Consider the following 15727-nt stretch of genomic DNA (forward strand, 5'->3'; position numbering starts at 1 on the left):
TCAAAATGACCTGCTACGTGAACATTGCGTAGTGTGTCATAGAACTCTAGCTAGTATTGCTTTAGTGGTGTTTTTTAGATTGTGTTTTCATCACACTGCAGCAGTTTTCTTATGGTTGGTGTGACACAGTTTCTTATTTCATATCTAAAACAGGATTTTGCATTGGTCTTAATGTAACTTAAAACTTTAATTTTGTAAAGCACAGTTTCTTGTCACATACAGTATATAAAGTCTGTGTGTTGCTTATTATCTGTTGTTATTTAGTTTAGTGAATGTACGCAAATTGGGATGAAGAGTGAAAAGTGTCTCCTTTTGTAGCAATTTTAAACAGGCTTCAACAATGTTCTTTAACAGTGGACTTTTGCCCATTGAGTGTTCATAGAAGCCATTGTGGCTAAGTGCATTACTTGTTTTCAGAGGAAAAACAGCAACTTTCTAAAGCTCTGTGTGAGTGATCCCTAGCTCTTGGCCACTTTTTTGATTATTTTCTGACTCATCTGTCAGGTTTATGGTAAAATGAACTCCATTCCACTTCCTTTTTGTGGCTCTACTGCGCTTATAGAAGTTAGAAATGCAGCCATAAAAATTTCCATTAGTATGTTTTGCAACACTAAGACACTTTTGTGAAGGTTCCAATCTGTGCAGTACTTTGGTAATGAGAAACGTTTCTACAGGTCATCAGTTAATATTAAACCAGTTGATATTGATTTGTACATAGCAGCAGGAATGGTTTCTAAATACTGACAGATTTCAGGTGGTTTCTTGGCTTTCTATGTCGGTTAGCGCATCTTTTTCTTCATATATTTAATGTTCACTTATGTCCTGTGTGATTCCTATCTTTTACCCATAACATCATTTGTGGACTAATTTGCTTTGATTTAATTTTTAGGTGTGGATTACTTGGGTGATTGGTGGCATTTGGCGTGAATTTTATGTGACCTGATTAGAACTATTTAAACTGAGACTCGTTTTACCCACTTTATGCTACACTATGCTATATGCATGAAAAAATGTTCCAGTGTTATTCACTTAATACCGCATACCTCAATGAGCCAGTGAAACCCGAACAGCATACAGTAGAAATATTATGATTTGAGTTTTGGTATCAAGATGCTAACATACAGAACCTGCTTAACAACCAGGGTCACCCTTGAAAAACATCTGAACTAAGTTAATATTGACATTTCTATAAATAATATAAAAAAGATCTTCTGCTGTTATCAGCAGGTACTGGGAATTCCCTGAAGTGGAGAGAACAGGGTCAATGACCCTGAGAGCCACACTAAACAGAGGAAAAACCTCATAGTATTAAGTTTCACATATACAGGATAACTATTGAGAGATGTTCCACTAATGCAAACCAGCAAAATAAATAAAGTTGTAGTGCGCCACTGAAGTGTGAATTTTGCAGTCTGATCTGTCCATCACACAAGAATCTTGTAGACTAAAAGGTCAGATGTGCGTTGATGTTTATAAAAATACCATTTCATATTTAAGAAGCACCAAATGTCAGCTGTGATGATGTAACAAAATGTGACAAAATGCAGAGTTTACTCTTTCAAAAGCGTTAATTAAAAGATGTTTTAGAATTCACTCCTACAGTGAGTGTGGCTCAGTCTTTTTATTTATTTGCTCTTTTTGTTCTGGGTTGAAAACCTTTCCAGCTTTTCTTGTATTTGTTTACTGTCTGATATGGCACTCCTCAAACACGCAGCTGCCTCTTACAACCTGAAACTGGTCCACCAGGGCTGAGAATTACATCAGCTCTGTCTCTTTGTGGGCCACCAGTGACTGTGCCTTCTGACCATACTTGGGAGGTTTACAAGTAAACAAAGAAAGTTTAACTACTTAGGGTTCACAACAAGTTCACCTGTGTAACCTTGGGAATGATGGTGTAATTCCAAACCGTCCTTGTCGTTGCCGATGAGGGTCACATGGGCATCTTTTGGATGCTGTGTGTAAATGATTTAGCAATCTTTCCTCTCAGTGCCAACCCTACAGATTCCCTCAGTGTTCCTATAAATCTCATATCATATTCAACTATGATTATGAAATGCATCAGAATTTACAAAAGAGCTGCAGAATAAGTTTGACACAAAAAAAATCAAAAGTACATAAAATTTAAGTAAATAAGAGAAGTAGATGCACACAGGATATAAAAACCTGTTACTAAAGAAAATTAAAATCACAAATTAATAAAACAAAAAATGAATGTTTCAAATGAATTTACATTTACAGATCCATCTCACACATAACTCAATCCTTTGAAATGTTGCCTCATTTCTGCATGTGGCCCACGCTGAGCCATTCACAGGCCTGCTTATTCAACTAGGGGTGTGGCATTACTGGAGCACTATAAATAATGCATGTGAAGAAGATTTTCTCAGAACCTGGACAAACCCACTCCACAGTGGTGGAGCACTCATAAATCAAACCTACCCAGCAGGCTCGCCATGCTCAGATCACACACTCCTACTCTGCTCATCGCTTATACCTTGCTGGTCCTGTTGGCTTCCACCTCAGGGGGAAGGCAGCCTGACACAGCCCAGCAAGGCCTGCTTGAGACTGGCAAGATCGATGACCGGAGGGTCCAAATTCTGGAGGCGGTGAAGAAGGGGATCCTTGGCTCTTTGGGTTTGGACAGAGAGCCAAGGCCTGCCATGAAGGCCTCACAGAGGGAGCTGAGGAAGATGTTCAAGTTTTACAGGGAAAAACTGAGCGAGATGAGTAAAAACTCCAGCCAGTCAATGAGGGAGACCTGGCAGTCCAACATATCTACTGTGCTCTTTCCAGGTATAGATGAGACATTAAACATTATGAATAAACTTTAACCTAACTCAGTCATTGTCATGCTGACAGGGCTGATGTCAAAGGTCCTGCAGAACTGTTTGAGCTAAATTGGAAAAAAGTAGATGATTAATAGGCTGAGAAAAATTGCAATGCCATGTAAACAAAAGCTAATCTAAATGTTTTTGTGTGCTAAGAACATTCATGGAACTGATCAGTGCAGATTTGTGAATAAATGGAAACATTTTGACACCAACAAACATCTGTGAAAGAAAGCACACACATTCCTTTGAGCTTTTAGAAATCAAGAGCGTGAAAGGCACACCTGGAACACTAGGTTACACTTTGAACACATTTCCACTGATGTCACTGTTGATGCATCAATCTGATGACAGGCATTTTCTGGAAATGTTTAGGTTTGTGCATGGATTTCTTCTTGATGCTGAGTATGTCCTGTCTGAATAAATACAGAATGCCACCACCACCTCTTCTCATTAAGCTTTTCTTCTGTTTGTTTTTTAGTGGAGCCATTGCAGGTGTTTCGGAGGGGTGACCAACGACACATTCTTTGGTATCAAGCTGTTTTCCAAAAGAATCAAGAAATTCACCCTGAACTGACTCTAGCACAAGCACAGCTGAGAGTGTCCGGGCCTTTTTTAGGTAGTCTCACATCAGTCAAGGGTAAAGCTGGAAGATATATCAAAATTAAAATCAATGGGATGAAGCCAGTAAACTCTGCTGCATGGAGCTACACTGACTCAGGGGCCAAAAACAGCATTTTCATGACCCAAGATGTGACTTTAGACATCAGCCCTGAGGCAAGGAGATGGATATGGACAGATGATCAAACACTGATTGTTCATGTAGGGGTGGTTCCACTTAATGGAAAAGCAAGTCACTTAAAGCCTGCTATTACTCTGGAACAGGACCTGAAGAATTCTCTCCCTGCTCGGGCCATTAGGCTGCGTCGCTCCAACAAGGAAGATAATTGTGACGAGCAAGGGTGGTGCTGCCGGAAGTCTGTGACTGTGTCCTTCAAAGACATTGGCTGGACAGACTGGGTGGTAGCACCGTCCGAGTATACGATGCATTTCTGTGATGGCACCTGCCCCCACAACTACAAGCCGGCCAGCATGCACACGCAGGTGAAATCCCGTCTGCACCAGATCACAAAGGGAGGGACGCCTCGCCCCTGCTGCGTGCCAGCAGCTTATGAGCCCATGGTGCTGATGCACTACGACAGCAGGGGAAAGCTGAAATTAACTCCATACAATGACCTCATTGTCACCAAATGTCACTGTGCCTGAGGACAACATGCAATCCATCCATCCATCCATCCATCCATCCATCCAACCAACCAACCAACCAACCCTCTTTTTTAGGGTTATGGCATTGAATTAAACGCTAAAAAATAATCTTGTGTAACAGAGTAAACAAATGTTCATTCTTATAAAAGTGGGTTTCATTACCCATATTATTACTTGGCTAAATTGAAAATGTGTTGCCCTGCGATGTATTGGTGACCAGTCCAGGGTGTACCACGCCTCTCGCCCGTCAACTGCTGGAGATAGGCACCAGCTCCCCTGTGACTCACTATGGAATAAGCGGTATAGAAGATGAATGAATTAATAAATTGAAAATGTTAGTGCTGCTCTACAAATTCTAAAAAACTAAAAAACAGGTATTTATTTAATGTTTGTTTATTTATTATTTATGTTATTTGATCACTGTTGCGCTCTGTTACCCCATTTTTATTGATTTTATTGCACTGAACTGTATTGTTTTATAGAACTTTGATATTCTAAGTACTGTCTTTCACATTTCAATAACTGAAAACCTAAATAATAAACCTTTTAATTTTTTAAAACTGAAGTGTTTTTCTTGAATTTATCACCATGCAAACCTCACAATACTGACATTATTACGTTCTAGAGCGTGCAATGCTGTGTTCATGTCCAGCATGGAGAATCGCCCACTGTTCCACTCCCTCAGTGTCACAATGATACTTTTAGGTACCGAAAATGGTACAGTTTTTTTTTACGTGAATCGGTACTCGGTAGTACCGACGGAATTTGGTTGGTACCTATAAAAGTACCGAATATGGTACGGTGCCCATCCCTAGTCACAGAGGTTGGTCGCTGGCGTGTTCCTGGTCCAACTCTCTACAGGAGACACAAAGAATTTTTGGGTGGATGTGTGTATAAATGGTAAAAATGGTTTTAAAATAAAATATTTTGTTTCCTCTAAGAGCAAGGTTCCTGGAAATATCTGCCACTCAGCCAGATCGCACGATCAAGACTCAAGAGTCTTTATTGCCATTATGTCACCATAAGGGAATTTACACAGATATAAATTAAAAACACTTCAAATAAATAAAAAACACTTCAAGAAAAACAAAGAGCGAGCATCCTTAGAGAACACTTCAAAAATGTAAAAACAAGAGAATATATGTACATGGAATGTGACATGTAGTAGCCTATTTAGTAGTTGCACCGTGGCTCCATGATCTCATGTTTTCTAAACATGAGATCATGTTTTTTAAAACAACTTTTCAGATATTCCAAAAAAATACGCGTACATTTAGGATATAACCCATATAGTCTTAATAAAACAGACTTAGTCATATAATCAGGAGGATTTGCCCGGCGTCAAGGAAATTGACATAAACTATCTGGTTCTGCAGACCTCGTATTATACGGCGGGCCAGATGAAAGCTTTCAAAAGCCTCGAAGCCTACAGTTATTTTGTTTGGGCCAACAATTTAGGACCCAGAGAAGCTTTCAATGGCTGTCGCCTTGTTTCTGCCCGGTTGAGTAGTGAGTTGGACCATTTTAAGTAATTAGCCTATGATAACAATGCTATCGCTTACGCTAACAATGAGTTAACCATTGTTATGTCTATGTACTTGGATCTACTTGTAAATAATTTATTCAGCTCCTGTAAACCCAAATTCGTGCTACAGTTTTATGTATATGTTGATGTTACTGTATTTCTCCAATGTAGGTAAACCATTCGCAGAGATCTACAGGTCTCAAGCTTGTCTTTCAAAGTAACTGTCCAATAAAATATCTGAAAATACAATTTAATAAACGGTACCATCCTTATCTGTTAGAAAGTGGTTGCTGCAAACTCTTGCATTGCTCGTTTCCGCACCTCCTGTTTTTAGTCATAGATTGTTGATCCACTTTTGTCGTCCTTTTTTCTGTAAGTTTTTTTAAACTCCCTTTTGACACACTACTGATTTAGGCATTTTGACGTCGAATCAACAGAAGGAAATGGGGTAGGTTACAACTGCATTTACTTTCTGCCCCCCGTCTGCATTTCATGACGTCGACACTACGTCATCAGCAACCCAGCAATTGGTTAGTGCTGACTGAAGCGGCAGACTAATCGCACTGCAGGTCAACGCTTTAGCGAATGGACATTACCAGGTGGGAGCAGGTTCCAAAGACAGTGAGTGGTAAGTAATCTTGACAAATCCCGCAGTACAACACCTAAAGTGTCATTTTTTTTAAGAACACACCTTACACAACTCATGAAGGCAGACTCTCCTCTGAAACATCTTTGAAACTAGGACCATGCCATGGTCCCAGTTAGTGTAGCGTAAGTAAGCAACATAAAATGGACTTGTTAAAATTATTTGTCTGCCTTTATATTTATTATATTAACTTTTATCTTCATTTAGCTGAAGACAATTTGCAATAAAAAGTATTCTGTGAACTTTACTGAAGTAAGAAAAAAAAAGCCACTAAATGTAAGTTGCAAAGTTACACGTTTTACCACCGACCCTCTACTTTGAATACTTGAGTCATATTTGTTCACAAGAGCTGCAATTTCTTAGACCTGGAGCAGCTTATGTTGACCTTCCACAGGGTGTGGTAGAGTGTACAGCAGATGTCTGAGGTTATCGGTTGATAACCTTATCATATGAACAAGAAGAATAAACAAGAGGTTTGGCTCTGTACATAGATAATACTTTAAAGCATATTATTGTGGAAAAATAGAAGAATGTTATCTGTTGTGTGTGCAGCACTATAGAACCTAACATGAGTAACTTCAAAGCCAACATTATTTTCCATAGTTAATCACAAAGTCATGTTCATTTGTGGACATTTTAATATAGATCTTGTAAATCCAAAAGAACACAAAATGATTTCATGAATATGATGTAGGTTGAGCCATCATCCATTGATTACTTAACTCAGCAGAATAACAACTCACTCAGCCACACTTATTCACAGTATATTCACTAATTAGCTGAAATGCTGTTTAAGAAGTGAGCTGCTGATAACTGATAGAACTGATCAATTTCCTGTTTTTGTGATCCATCAGAATCAGAATCAGAATCAGAATCAGAAAAGCTTTATTGCCAAGTACGTTTTTGGACATACAAGGAATTTGTTTTGGCGTAGTCGGTGCAATACAATACAAATTAAACAGTATAAACATAACATGACTATATCTTTGAAGAAACCTGCATAATATGAGCTACCACATTTAATTTCCCTTTGGAATTAATAAAGTATTTTTGAATTGAATTGAAGGTACAAAAAGAAAAAAAATAACTCAAGGCTACTCAAAACTGAACTTAGATCAGTAAACTATAATAGAGTAAACATTTTTGAATACATTGACATCCTTATATAACTAATGCTGTCTAATAATTAAATATAGTAACAGAAAACTGTATACAGACAAGCCATGGATCACCAAAAGATTACAAAACGCTTGTGAGAAAAAACACAAACTAAAACACATGAAGCAGAACCGAAATATAGTATAAAAATAAGTTAATTACTATTACGACAATATGTAAGAGAAATACCAGTATTTTAGAGAATATTATACAATACAAAAGGTGTATGGAAAATACTAAATAATATAATTGGAAAGAGTTCACTTAAAATATATTATCCTAATTATGTTGTTGATAATGATATGATTTTAAAAACCATGCAGGATGTGGTTAAACGATTTAATGCATTTTTTGGAGATGTAAATCCAAAACTAGCTGGAAAAATGAATAACTGGCAACAAAATGAGTGTGACTGGGTTGCTAGATTTACAACAATAAACTCTAAAACTAAGTTTATCTGAAATCTTTGGACACAAATGAAATATTAGATATAATTCATAAATGTAAGGAAAAGACATCTGTTGACAGCAATGGAATTAATATGACACTAGCTAAGACTGTCGCTGATTTTATCACAAAACCATTGACCTTCATCTGTAGTTTGTTATTCACAACTGGATGATTTCCGAGTAAAATGGAAACCGCTAAAGTAATTCCACTATACAAGGCTGGAGACAAACGCCACTTCACTAATTACAGGCCTGCATCGTTAGCCTGCCAATTCTAGAAAATACTGGAAAAGCTGATTGTTCAAAGATTAGACCACTTCATGGAAAAGAACATTTTACTGCTGGACAACCAGTTTGGTTTCAAACAAAACAGAACGTTATTGAAAAGGAAAATGACATGTTCTCAATAATTTAAAAAAATACAGAGTAAATATTACAATATTTGGAAAATTCTGCATTTTATTTTTGATGTAATTCTGGCAATAACTGCTTTGAAAAAGGTCAGAACACTAACCAGGTCTGAAGCAGTGAAACATTGAAGCATTGAGCGTAGCAAATGGAGAAGAAGTAAGAAAATAGAAGCATAAAAAATAATCATGTAAAGAAAGAAAAAAAGACACACACACACACATCTACGCACACACACACACACGCACGCACACACACACACACACACACACACACACGCACACTTTAGCCTGTTTATGAGGTTTCTTTAAACTCTGCTGTATGTGTGCTATTAATTTCGAAGCCTTGACTTGCAATGTGATCAGTCTCTCGCTTCAGTCCGCACTAACCAACAGGGACACATCTTACATCGTTCTTCCTTAGGCTCCGCCCAGGATGTTCTCAGCACTCCAAACACTTTGAACTCAACCGGAAAAAGAAATCATCAAAAACAAAAGATTTCTGACATAAAGGTTTCTGTTTTGCAAATAACTTTTTCACTTTGTGAGAAAAAAAGTAAATGGTAAATGGACTGAACTTATATAGCGCTTTTCCAGTCATACCGACCGCTCAAAGCACCTTACACTACAGCCACATTCACCCAATCCCACTCACTAACGCTCCCACATTCATACGCAAGCAACTTGAGGTTAAGTGCCTTGCCAGGGGCACATTGACATATGGCAGGAGGAAGGTGGAATCAAACACACAACCTTCTGATTGCAAGACAACTACTCTTCCTACTGAGCCACAGTCGCCACAGTCATCATAAAGGTTTACGTTTTGTTTTTTTAATAATAGAAAGACAAATTTTCCTCCATAATATATCAGACCTCAGTAAATTTGCACCTCTACCGAGTAATGTATATTTTTCCATCTTGTTACCTTGTTACCTTTCCTGGTTGAAAGGATAACCTTCTTAGTGATCACACATTTTGGAAGATCAAAAATTTCTTTACTATGAAATCCTGAACAGCTTGAACAGGTAATACCATCTAAATTATAAAACTAGGGCAGGTAAACAGTATTTATCATCGTGGCTAATGTTAGGGTGCATTCCAGATGTAGTAGAAAATTGGAATTTCCAAAATGACCACTATCATGATGCATTGAAGATGTAATCAGAAGTTGGAAATTCATTTTTTAAAGGAAAAATATAATATATAAATCATAATAAGCTGTTTGTCTGCTCATTAAACAAGTCACCAATGATAGTACCTTTCAAACACTGATAGTTGTTGGGACCCAGCCATGGAAACAACATTAAAACTCCGGTATACACTTCCCTGAACTTTCAAAATAAATCGCATTTAACTGACTTCCAGCAACTGAGGAAAAGGGGGGGGGGTGTAGCAGTAGACTTCCCATGATGCCACTGTCTGAATAAGAGCACACCCCCTCTCCAACAAGCTGACCTCTTCCACACAGCCTTCGAGAGGGACTGGATAGGGGAGACAAGCATGTCTCTTTGCTGGCAAACAGACATAAACTCTTCAACTGGATCCAAGGATGTCATACGATCATCGATCATAAGCAAAGTTAAGTACGAATGAAATACGGTCTGTGTATCCGGTATTTTCATTCATGAACGGGGAAATTAAGGTGTAAGAATTGCTTACTTTCTCACTGAGGCCTGCAGAAGTAAACTATCTCAGAGAAGTTCCCTACAGAGACGCAGTCTCTATGAAGCCGAGCGGAGCGGTCTCCCAGTCTGGAAGGAAGACAGCAGAGACCCCATCACCGTGGTTACGGTAATGTGCAGTGTGGTTGGCGGACAGAACGGGCTGTCTTTCATCCACAGCTACGGAGTTTAGCTAGAAGTTAACCGTTTGTTCACAGACCGGCTGACAGAACAGCCGCCACTCCCCACAGTTAAGGAGGTTAACTGTAGCCCTTTAAAGACTGTGGACGTTTCTTCAAACTTCTCCGCCTTGGACAACGTTCCTCACCACAGTTCATGAAGTTAAGTGTTTGTGCAGAATAACATGGAAGTGATTTAGATTGAAATGATCTAAACGTTTTTCATTTTATGAAGTTTGGTTTTGTTTGTGTTGAACTCTGCTATCTTGGTGCAAGCAGAATATCTGCAGCACACGTGCTCCAGTTGTGTTTTTTTTGTGTTTTTAAAGTTAAGACAAACTTTATTAAAGGGTAATTTTAAACAGAAGATTGATCATAATGCGCCGTCCGCGCATTTTAACCCTTTTATTATCGGTATTTTTAAAGGTGTGTGTTTGATTCTGGTGCTAAGCTAGCAGCTTCTTTGTTAGCTTCAACTGCTAACAGGTAAGGACAGTGCTTGCTGCTAAATAATATTTACCCAGAAAGGTTTAGTTTTCAATCCAGTAAATAATGTGTCCCTAACATAATTTTACTAAATTTGATAACTAAGTAAACACCATTAAGCACCATTTCTCCAGAAAGATTTGGCTCTTTCCAAAATATTCCCTTAATAATTTCTTCAAATATTATTTCAATACATAAAGGCAGCTAATGAGACACCATTGAGAATTCATCCAGAAAGTTGGTTTTATTCAGCAGATCAGTCTTTGAAACATTATTTTATTAAAATAATTTTATTATTTTATCTGATATTGCATTGTGAATGGTTGTCTAAAGGCATGCTGATTATTGCCTAAGTTGGTTCCAAGACTGACTTAACTTCACTTCCAGATTCTTCAAGATAATCCTTGGTTCTCAAACATAAACATTGCATGGTAATGTTGCATCACTCTTTTGATCATGATTTTCAATCATCTTTAATCAACTTGTTTATATTGTACATAGTCCATTAGTCTTCGTTATTCTTTAATTCTGCTTGGTAGTTTAGTTGGATTGTTTTAGCATAGTAAAGAGTTTGTTGATTAAAATATGTTTGACTTTGAGTTGACTTATTTTTGTTAATAATTTCTTGTACTTTAAGAAATTATGTGAATTCATTCCATGTGTGTGCAGAGTTTTTGCTGTTCAATAATGTCAGAGCTCGTCTTACACCTTTCTATTTTGTCCTAATACCATCGCCTTACTGGGCTGGTATTCACACGATAAACCTTAACAGACCGAAATATTATTTGATAAAATATTAATATTAAATTATATTCTCAGATTCATAATCCCAACATAGTTAATGTATTAAACGATTAAATGATTAAATGTTTAAAATTCTGCAAAATACATTGTATTAGGCTTAAATTAGGAACTGTAGTACTATTGTATTCCACTGACCTTAGAAATAAGAAGTTTGATCTGGTGATGATGGCACACCCAGCTTAACCATGTTCTGTTATGATTTGGGGTTGTTTGGTTTTTGGTTTCTGGTTTTTCTTATGTTTTTCACAGTTAAGGTTTTGACTTGTTCTTTTGTTATTATTCTTCTTAGATTTTGAATCATGCTTCTGTTATTTTCCTGGTCATGCTTTAGTTTTGTCGTCTTGTTCATGTTTTGTCAAGTTTGGTATTGTTTGTATATTAGAGTCTCTGTTTTTGCCGCAGCCACGTTTTGTTCTGTCTGTCAATTAAGTTTATTCGGTTCACCTGTCCAAGTTAATCTGTCTCCTTGCTCCACCTGGTTTTCACTCCATATATACACACCTGTTCAGTTAGTCGTCGTGGAAACATTTCTCATGTCTTGTTCTCATGCTCATGTCTTGTTCGCAAACCTAGTCTTGTCTTTTTGATCATGCCATGCCTGTCTTGCCTGCCCGTTTGTTTTGTTCCTGCCTCCTGCTGAGTGTGAATTTTTGTAATTAAACCTTTTTTCACTTACCATCACAATGCCTGCTCGTCTGCATTCTGGGGTCCAATATCTCACAAACCGTAACATGTTCCAACTTGGAAAACTAGTTAAAGTGTTATTACTTGCATCTGGAAGCAGAAACAGCCAATAACATGGGCTTGGCTTGAAAAAAACACACGGTTATGGACAGGCTTGGCATGAACAGAGCAAAACAAACTAGCAACAAGTGAACCAAACAGATGAGTATATATGGCGCATGGCACATGTGAAGAAAGGAGACTGATTGGCCTGGTGCAGATGGCCAGAATAAAGCTAATTACAGACTGGCTGTGGCAAGGAGTGGAAACATGAACATGAATGGGCTGAAAAGAGAAGCAATAAAACAATTTAACCAAAGGAAGTTCTTACCAAACATAAACCAAAATCCATTATGGATAGAATACAAGAATAATAAGAAAGGACACCTACGAAAAGAATTGAAGCACCACCTGGAAAACAATGAACAGAAACAAGATCCAAATCACAACTTGAAGAACATAATCAGGAGCAGAGAAAAAAACCCAAAACAAAAACTCAGACACCCTCAAATCAGGACAGTCTCAGCAATTTAGGCACCCGCGCATTGTAGCAACGCGTTGACCACCAGAGGTTACAGTATATCGTACAATGACTAGTTTTATTTAATGTCTTACAAACTGTCAGAAGAACAAAAAATAGTTTGTTTGCATCTGTCTCTACATTCTAAATGTGCAGCAGCCATACTTGACTTTTAATCTGAAGCTTGTTGGAATTCCAACATCAGGGGGTCATTCTAGTAGATTTTTCTCACTTAGAACTTTCGACTCATCAGTCCAAATGGAAACCATCATTAGCTTGGTTACTGAGCATAACAACCCTCAAGCCCCACTAGTTTTTTACCTAATAATTGGAAAACAGGTGACAAGAGGCTCATATTAATTATCCAAGATTCAGGTTCTGACTTTCGAAGTAAAATGTTACATGAAGTGTGACATGAACGAATTCCCTCTCTAGCCCCTACATTACTTGGCGTAACAGTTGACACAGAGTAGAAGTTAATAAACGTGAGAAAAGCATAGGTCCTTGTTTTTTACATGCAGCAATTCTTAAACTTCTTCTTTGTTTCCTGCAGACATAAGCAGAAAGGCTTGCAAGAAAATAAGAAGTCATTATTTCATAAGCATCATTAAAAACCAGATTACAGTTCCCAAATGCAGTCAGGGACAAAGAGCTTCAGTTTTGGAGATATGTCCTGTGGTCTGGTGGAAGTGCTACTGAAGTGTTTGGCCTCGATGAGCACAGTTACATTTGGAGTTAACAGAGAGGAAGCTTACAGGCCAACTGTAACATACAGGGGTAGTAGCATCAAGTTGTGGGTTTTTTGCTGTAGGAGGGCCCAGTGCAGTTCACAAAATAGATGGCATCATGAGGAAAGCACATTATGTTGAAATATTGAAGCAACATTTCAAGATAATGTATCAACCAGGAAGTTAAAGCTAGGACACAAATGGGTCTTGAAAATGGACAAAGATCCCAAGCATATTGGCTAAATTAGTTATAAAATGTCTTAAGAACAATAAAGTCTTTGTTTTTGAATTTGAATTTAAAGAAAGTAAAAGAAAAAAATCTTCAAAAAACTTTTCTAGCCCATAATTCTGGCATTTAGCAAATATAAATAATTTGGTAATCATAACTGACTTAAAACTGGAAAGGTTTAGTCTTATTAATTGCAACACAGTGAGTTAAAAGGTTCTGTTACACTCTGTATGTAATCATCAGGTTTCACCATAGAGCTCATCATAAATACTGCTGCACACATTTTGTTCTGCAAAGTTAAAACCAAAAATAAAAACCCTACTCATCTATTCTTTCTTTTTCAAAAACCCACCAAGACACAAAGAACAAAGTGACCAATAGCTGTGGTTAGTTATTCTTTTTATATTTTCCTTAAATAATACTGTTGCAATTAATTTTTTGAGAACTTCCTCTATATGCAGCATGAAAAGGAAAGCAATGAGGGCCTCTGGCTTCCTGGTATTACTGAAACTGAAAATGCAGGCAGCAAGATTAAAGTAGTGAAATGTGTCTAACCCAAAGCTTCTGAAATTCTTTATAACGAGGACCATTGGAGTAAATGTAAGGTTTCCAGACACCAGCATACTGATAGACAATAATACAACAGGTCTTTGATTTTTTCTTCCGAAAACAAACCAAGAGAAAATAATATTATTATACTCTGGATGTATGTTAGGTTAAAGGATCCAGTTTAATTATGCATATCATTTTTACAATGAAGTCGAATTATTAAAGTTTCAGTTTGGATAAATAAACGGGACATTCTCTCTCTGTCCTTTTCCCTGTGCGTCTGGTTAGGTCGTTCTCACACATACATACCCATTGTGTTAGTGAACATCTCCATATGTGAATACATAGAATGCAAAGAAAAAGGCTATAACCTTTCAGTGCTAATAGTTAGCTTATCAGTTCCTAATAAATTGTGTGCACACATATAAACTAATTTTCATATTCAGACACCAAAATATGACAGTTATCATTGTAGTAAAATGCATTTTAATGTGGAAGTTATATAAAGTAAGATAGTAAAGTAAGATATATAAAAAACACAAACAAACTTTGCTGCCATAAAGTTAGATCATTTGGAAGACCAATCATAAAAAAATGTCAACACAAATAAAAGAATATCAGAATAAAGTACAGGGGTCACTTGATATACTGCCCACAGATTTCTTTGAAGGTCCAATCAGATGTGACTCATGACTAACTTTCTTTTGGTCAGGAGAACATAATAAAATTATTCAACCCAATCAGACTGACTTGCTCTCTGCTATGGTGTGTCTGTTACAGTTACACTATTCATGGGCAAACATTGCTTCACCATTGTTCCATAAACTCAGAATCATCATTACATAAGCTAAACCAGAAAACACACACAGCTGACACCAGATATTTACATACACTGCACAAAAAGACACAATCATCTTTTTTCACTGACATTGCATTAGTTTAAATATCAGGTAGGAATATTAGTTATTTCTATTTGCTATATTCCAAAATAACATGACTATAACATTTTTAAATCTTTATTTTTAACTTTCTTCAAATTTAGAACTTTCCTTAATATTTGGTAACATTTCCTTTTAACAGTATAACCTGGGTCAAACACTTCGTGTCCTTCTAGTGCTGCTCACAACAGCTGTTGGAATTTTGGCCCATTTCTCCTGACAGAACTGCTGTAACTGAGTCAGGTTTATAGATCACCATGTTCACCCATACAGCTCTTTCCAAAAAATGTTTTTGAGTCTGACATTAAAGCTTTGTGATTCCCACTCAAAGACACTGACTTTATTGTCCTTATGCTAATTTGTAATTAATTTGTTTGTATGTTTAAGGTCACTCTCCAGTTGGAGGACAAATTTGTGCCCAGGCTTTAACTTCCTAGCTGATATCTTGGAATGTTGCTTAAGTATTTCCAAATAATGTTCTTTTCTCATGATGTCATCTGTTTTGTAAAATGCACCAGTCCTCCCTGCAACACAGACAACATGAAACTGCCAGTTGGGATAGTGTTCTTAGGTGTGCAGGTTTTCTCTTTATCCTCCAAACGTAACAATGATCAGTGTAGCTATACACATA

At 37.2% G+C, this 15727-nt stretch overlaps 1 protein-coding gene across 1 annotated transcript; it reads left to right on the plus strand.

Annotated features, from left to right (window-relative positions):
* Positions 1-1925: 1925 nt before the first annotated feature.
* On the plus strand, positions 1926-4757 carry LOC124870408 (inhibin beta C chain). Its single transcript, XM_047369069.1, has 2 exons — positions 1926-2793; positions 3310-4757. The coding sequence occupies exons 1-2, from the start codon at positions 2454-2456 to the stop codon at positions 4092-4094; spliced, it is 1125 nt and encodes a 374-aa protein (XP_047225025.1). The 5' UTR covers positions 1926-2453; the 3' UTR covers positions 4095-4757.
* The last annotated feature ends 10970 nt before the right edge of the window (positions 4758-15727 follow it).

The sequence above is a fragment of the Girardinichthys multiradiatus genome, chromosome 6 (assembly GCF_021462225.1).
Source record: "Girardinichthys multiradiatus isolate DD_20200921_A chromosome 6, DD_fGirMul_XY1, whole genome shotgun sequence".
NCBI classification, from domain to species: domain Eukaryota; kingdom Metazoa; phylum Chordata; class Actinopteri; order Cyprinodontiformes; family Goodeidae; genus Girardinichthys; species Girardinichthys multiradiatus.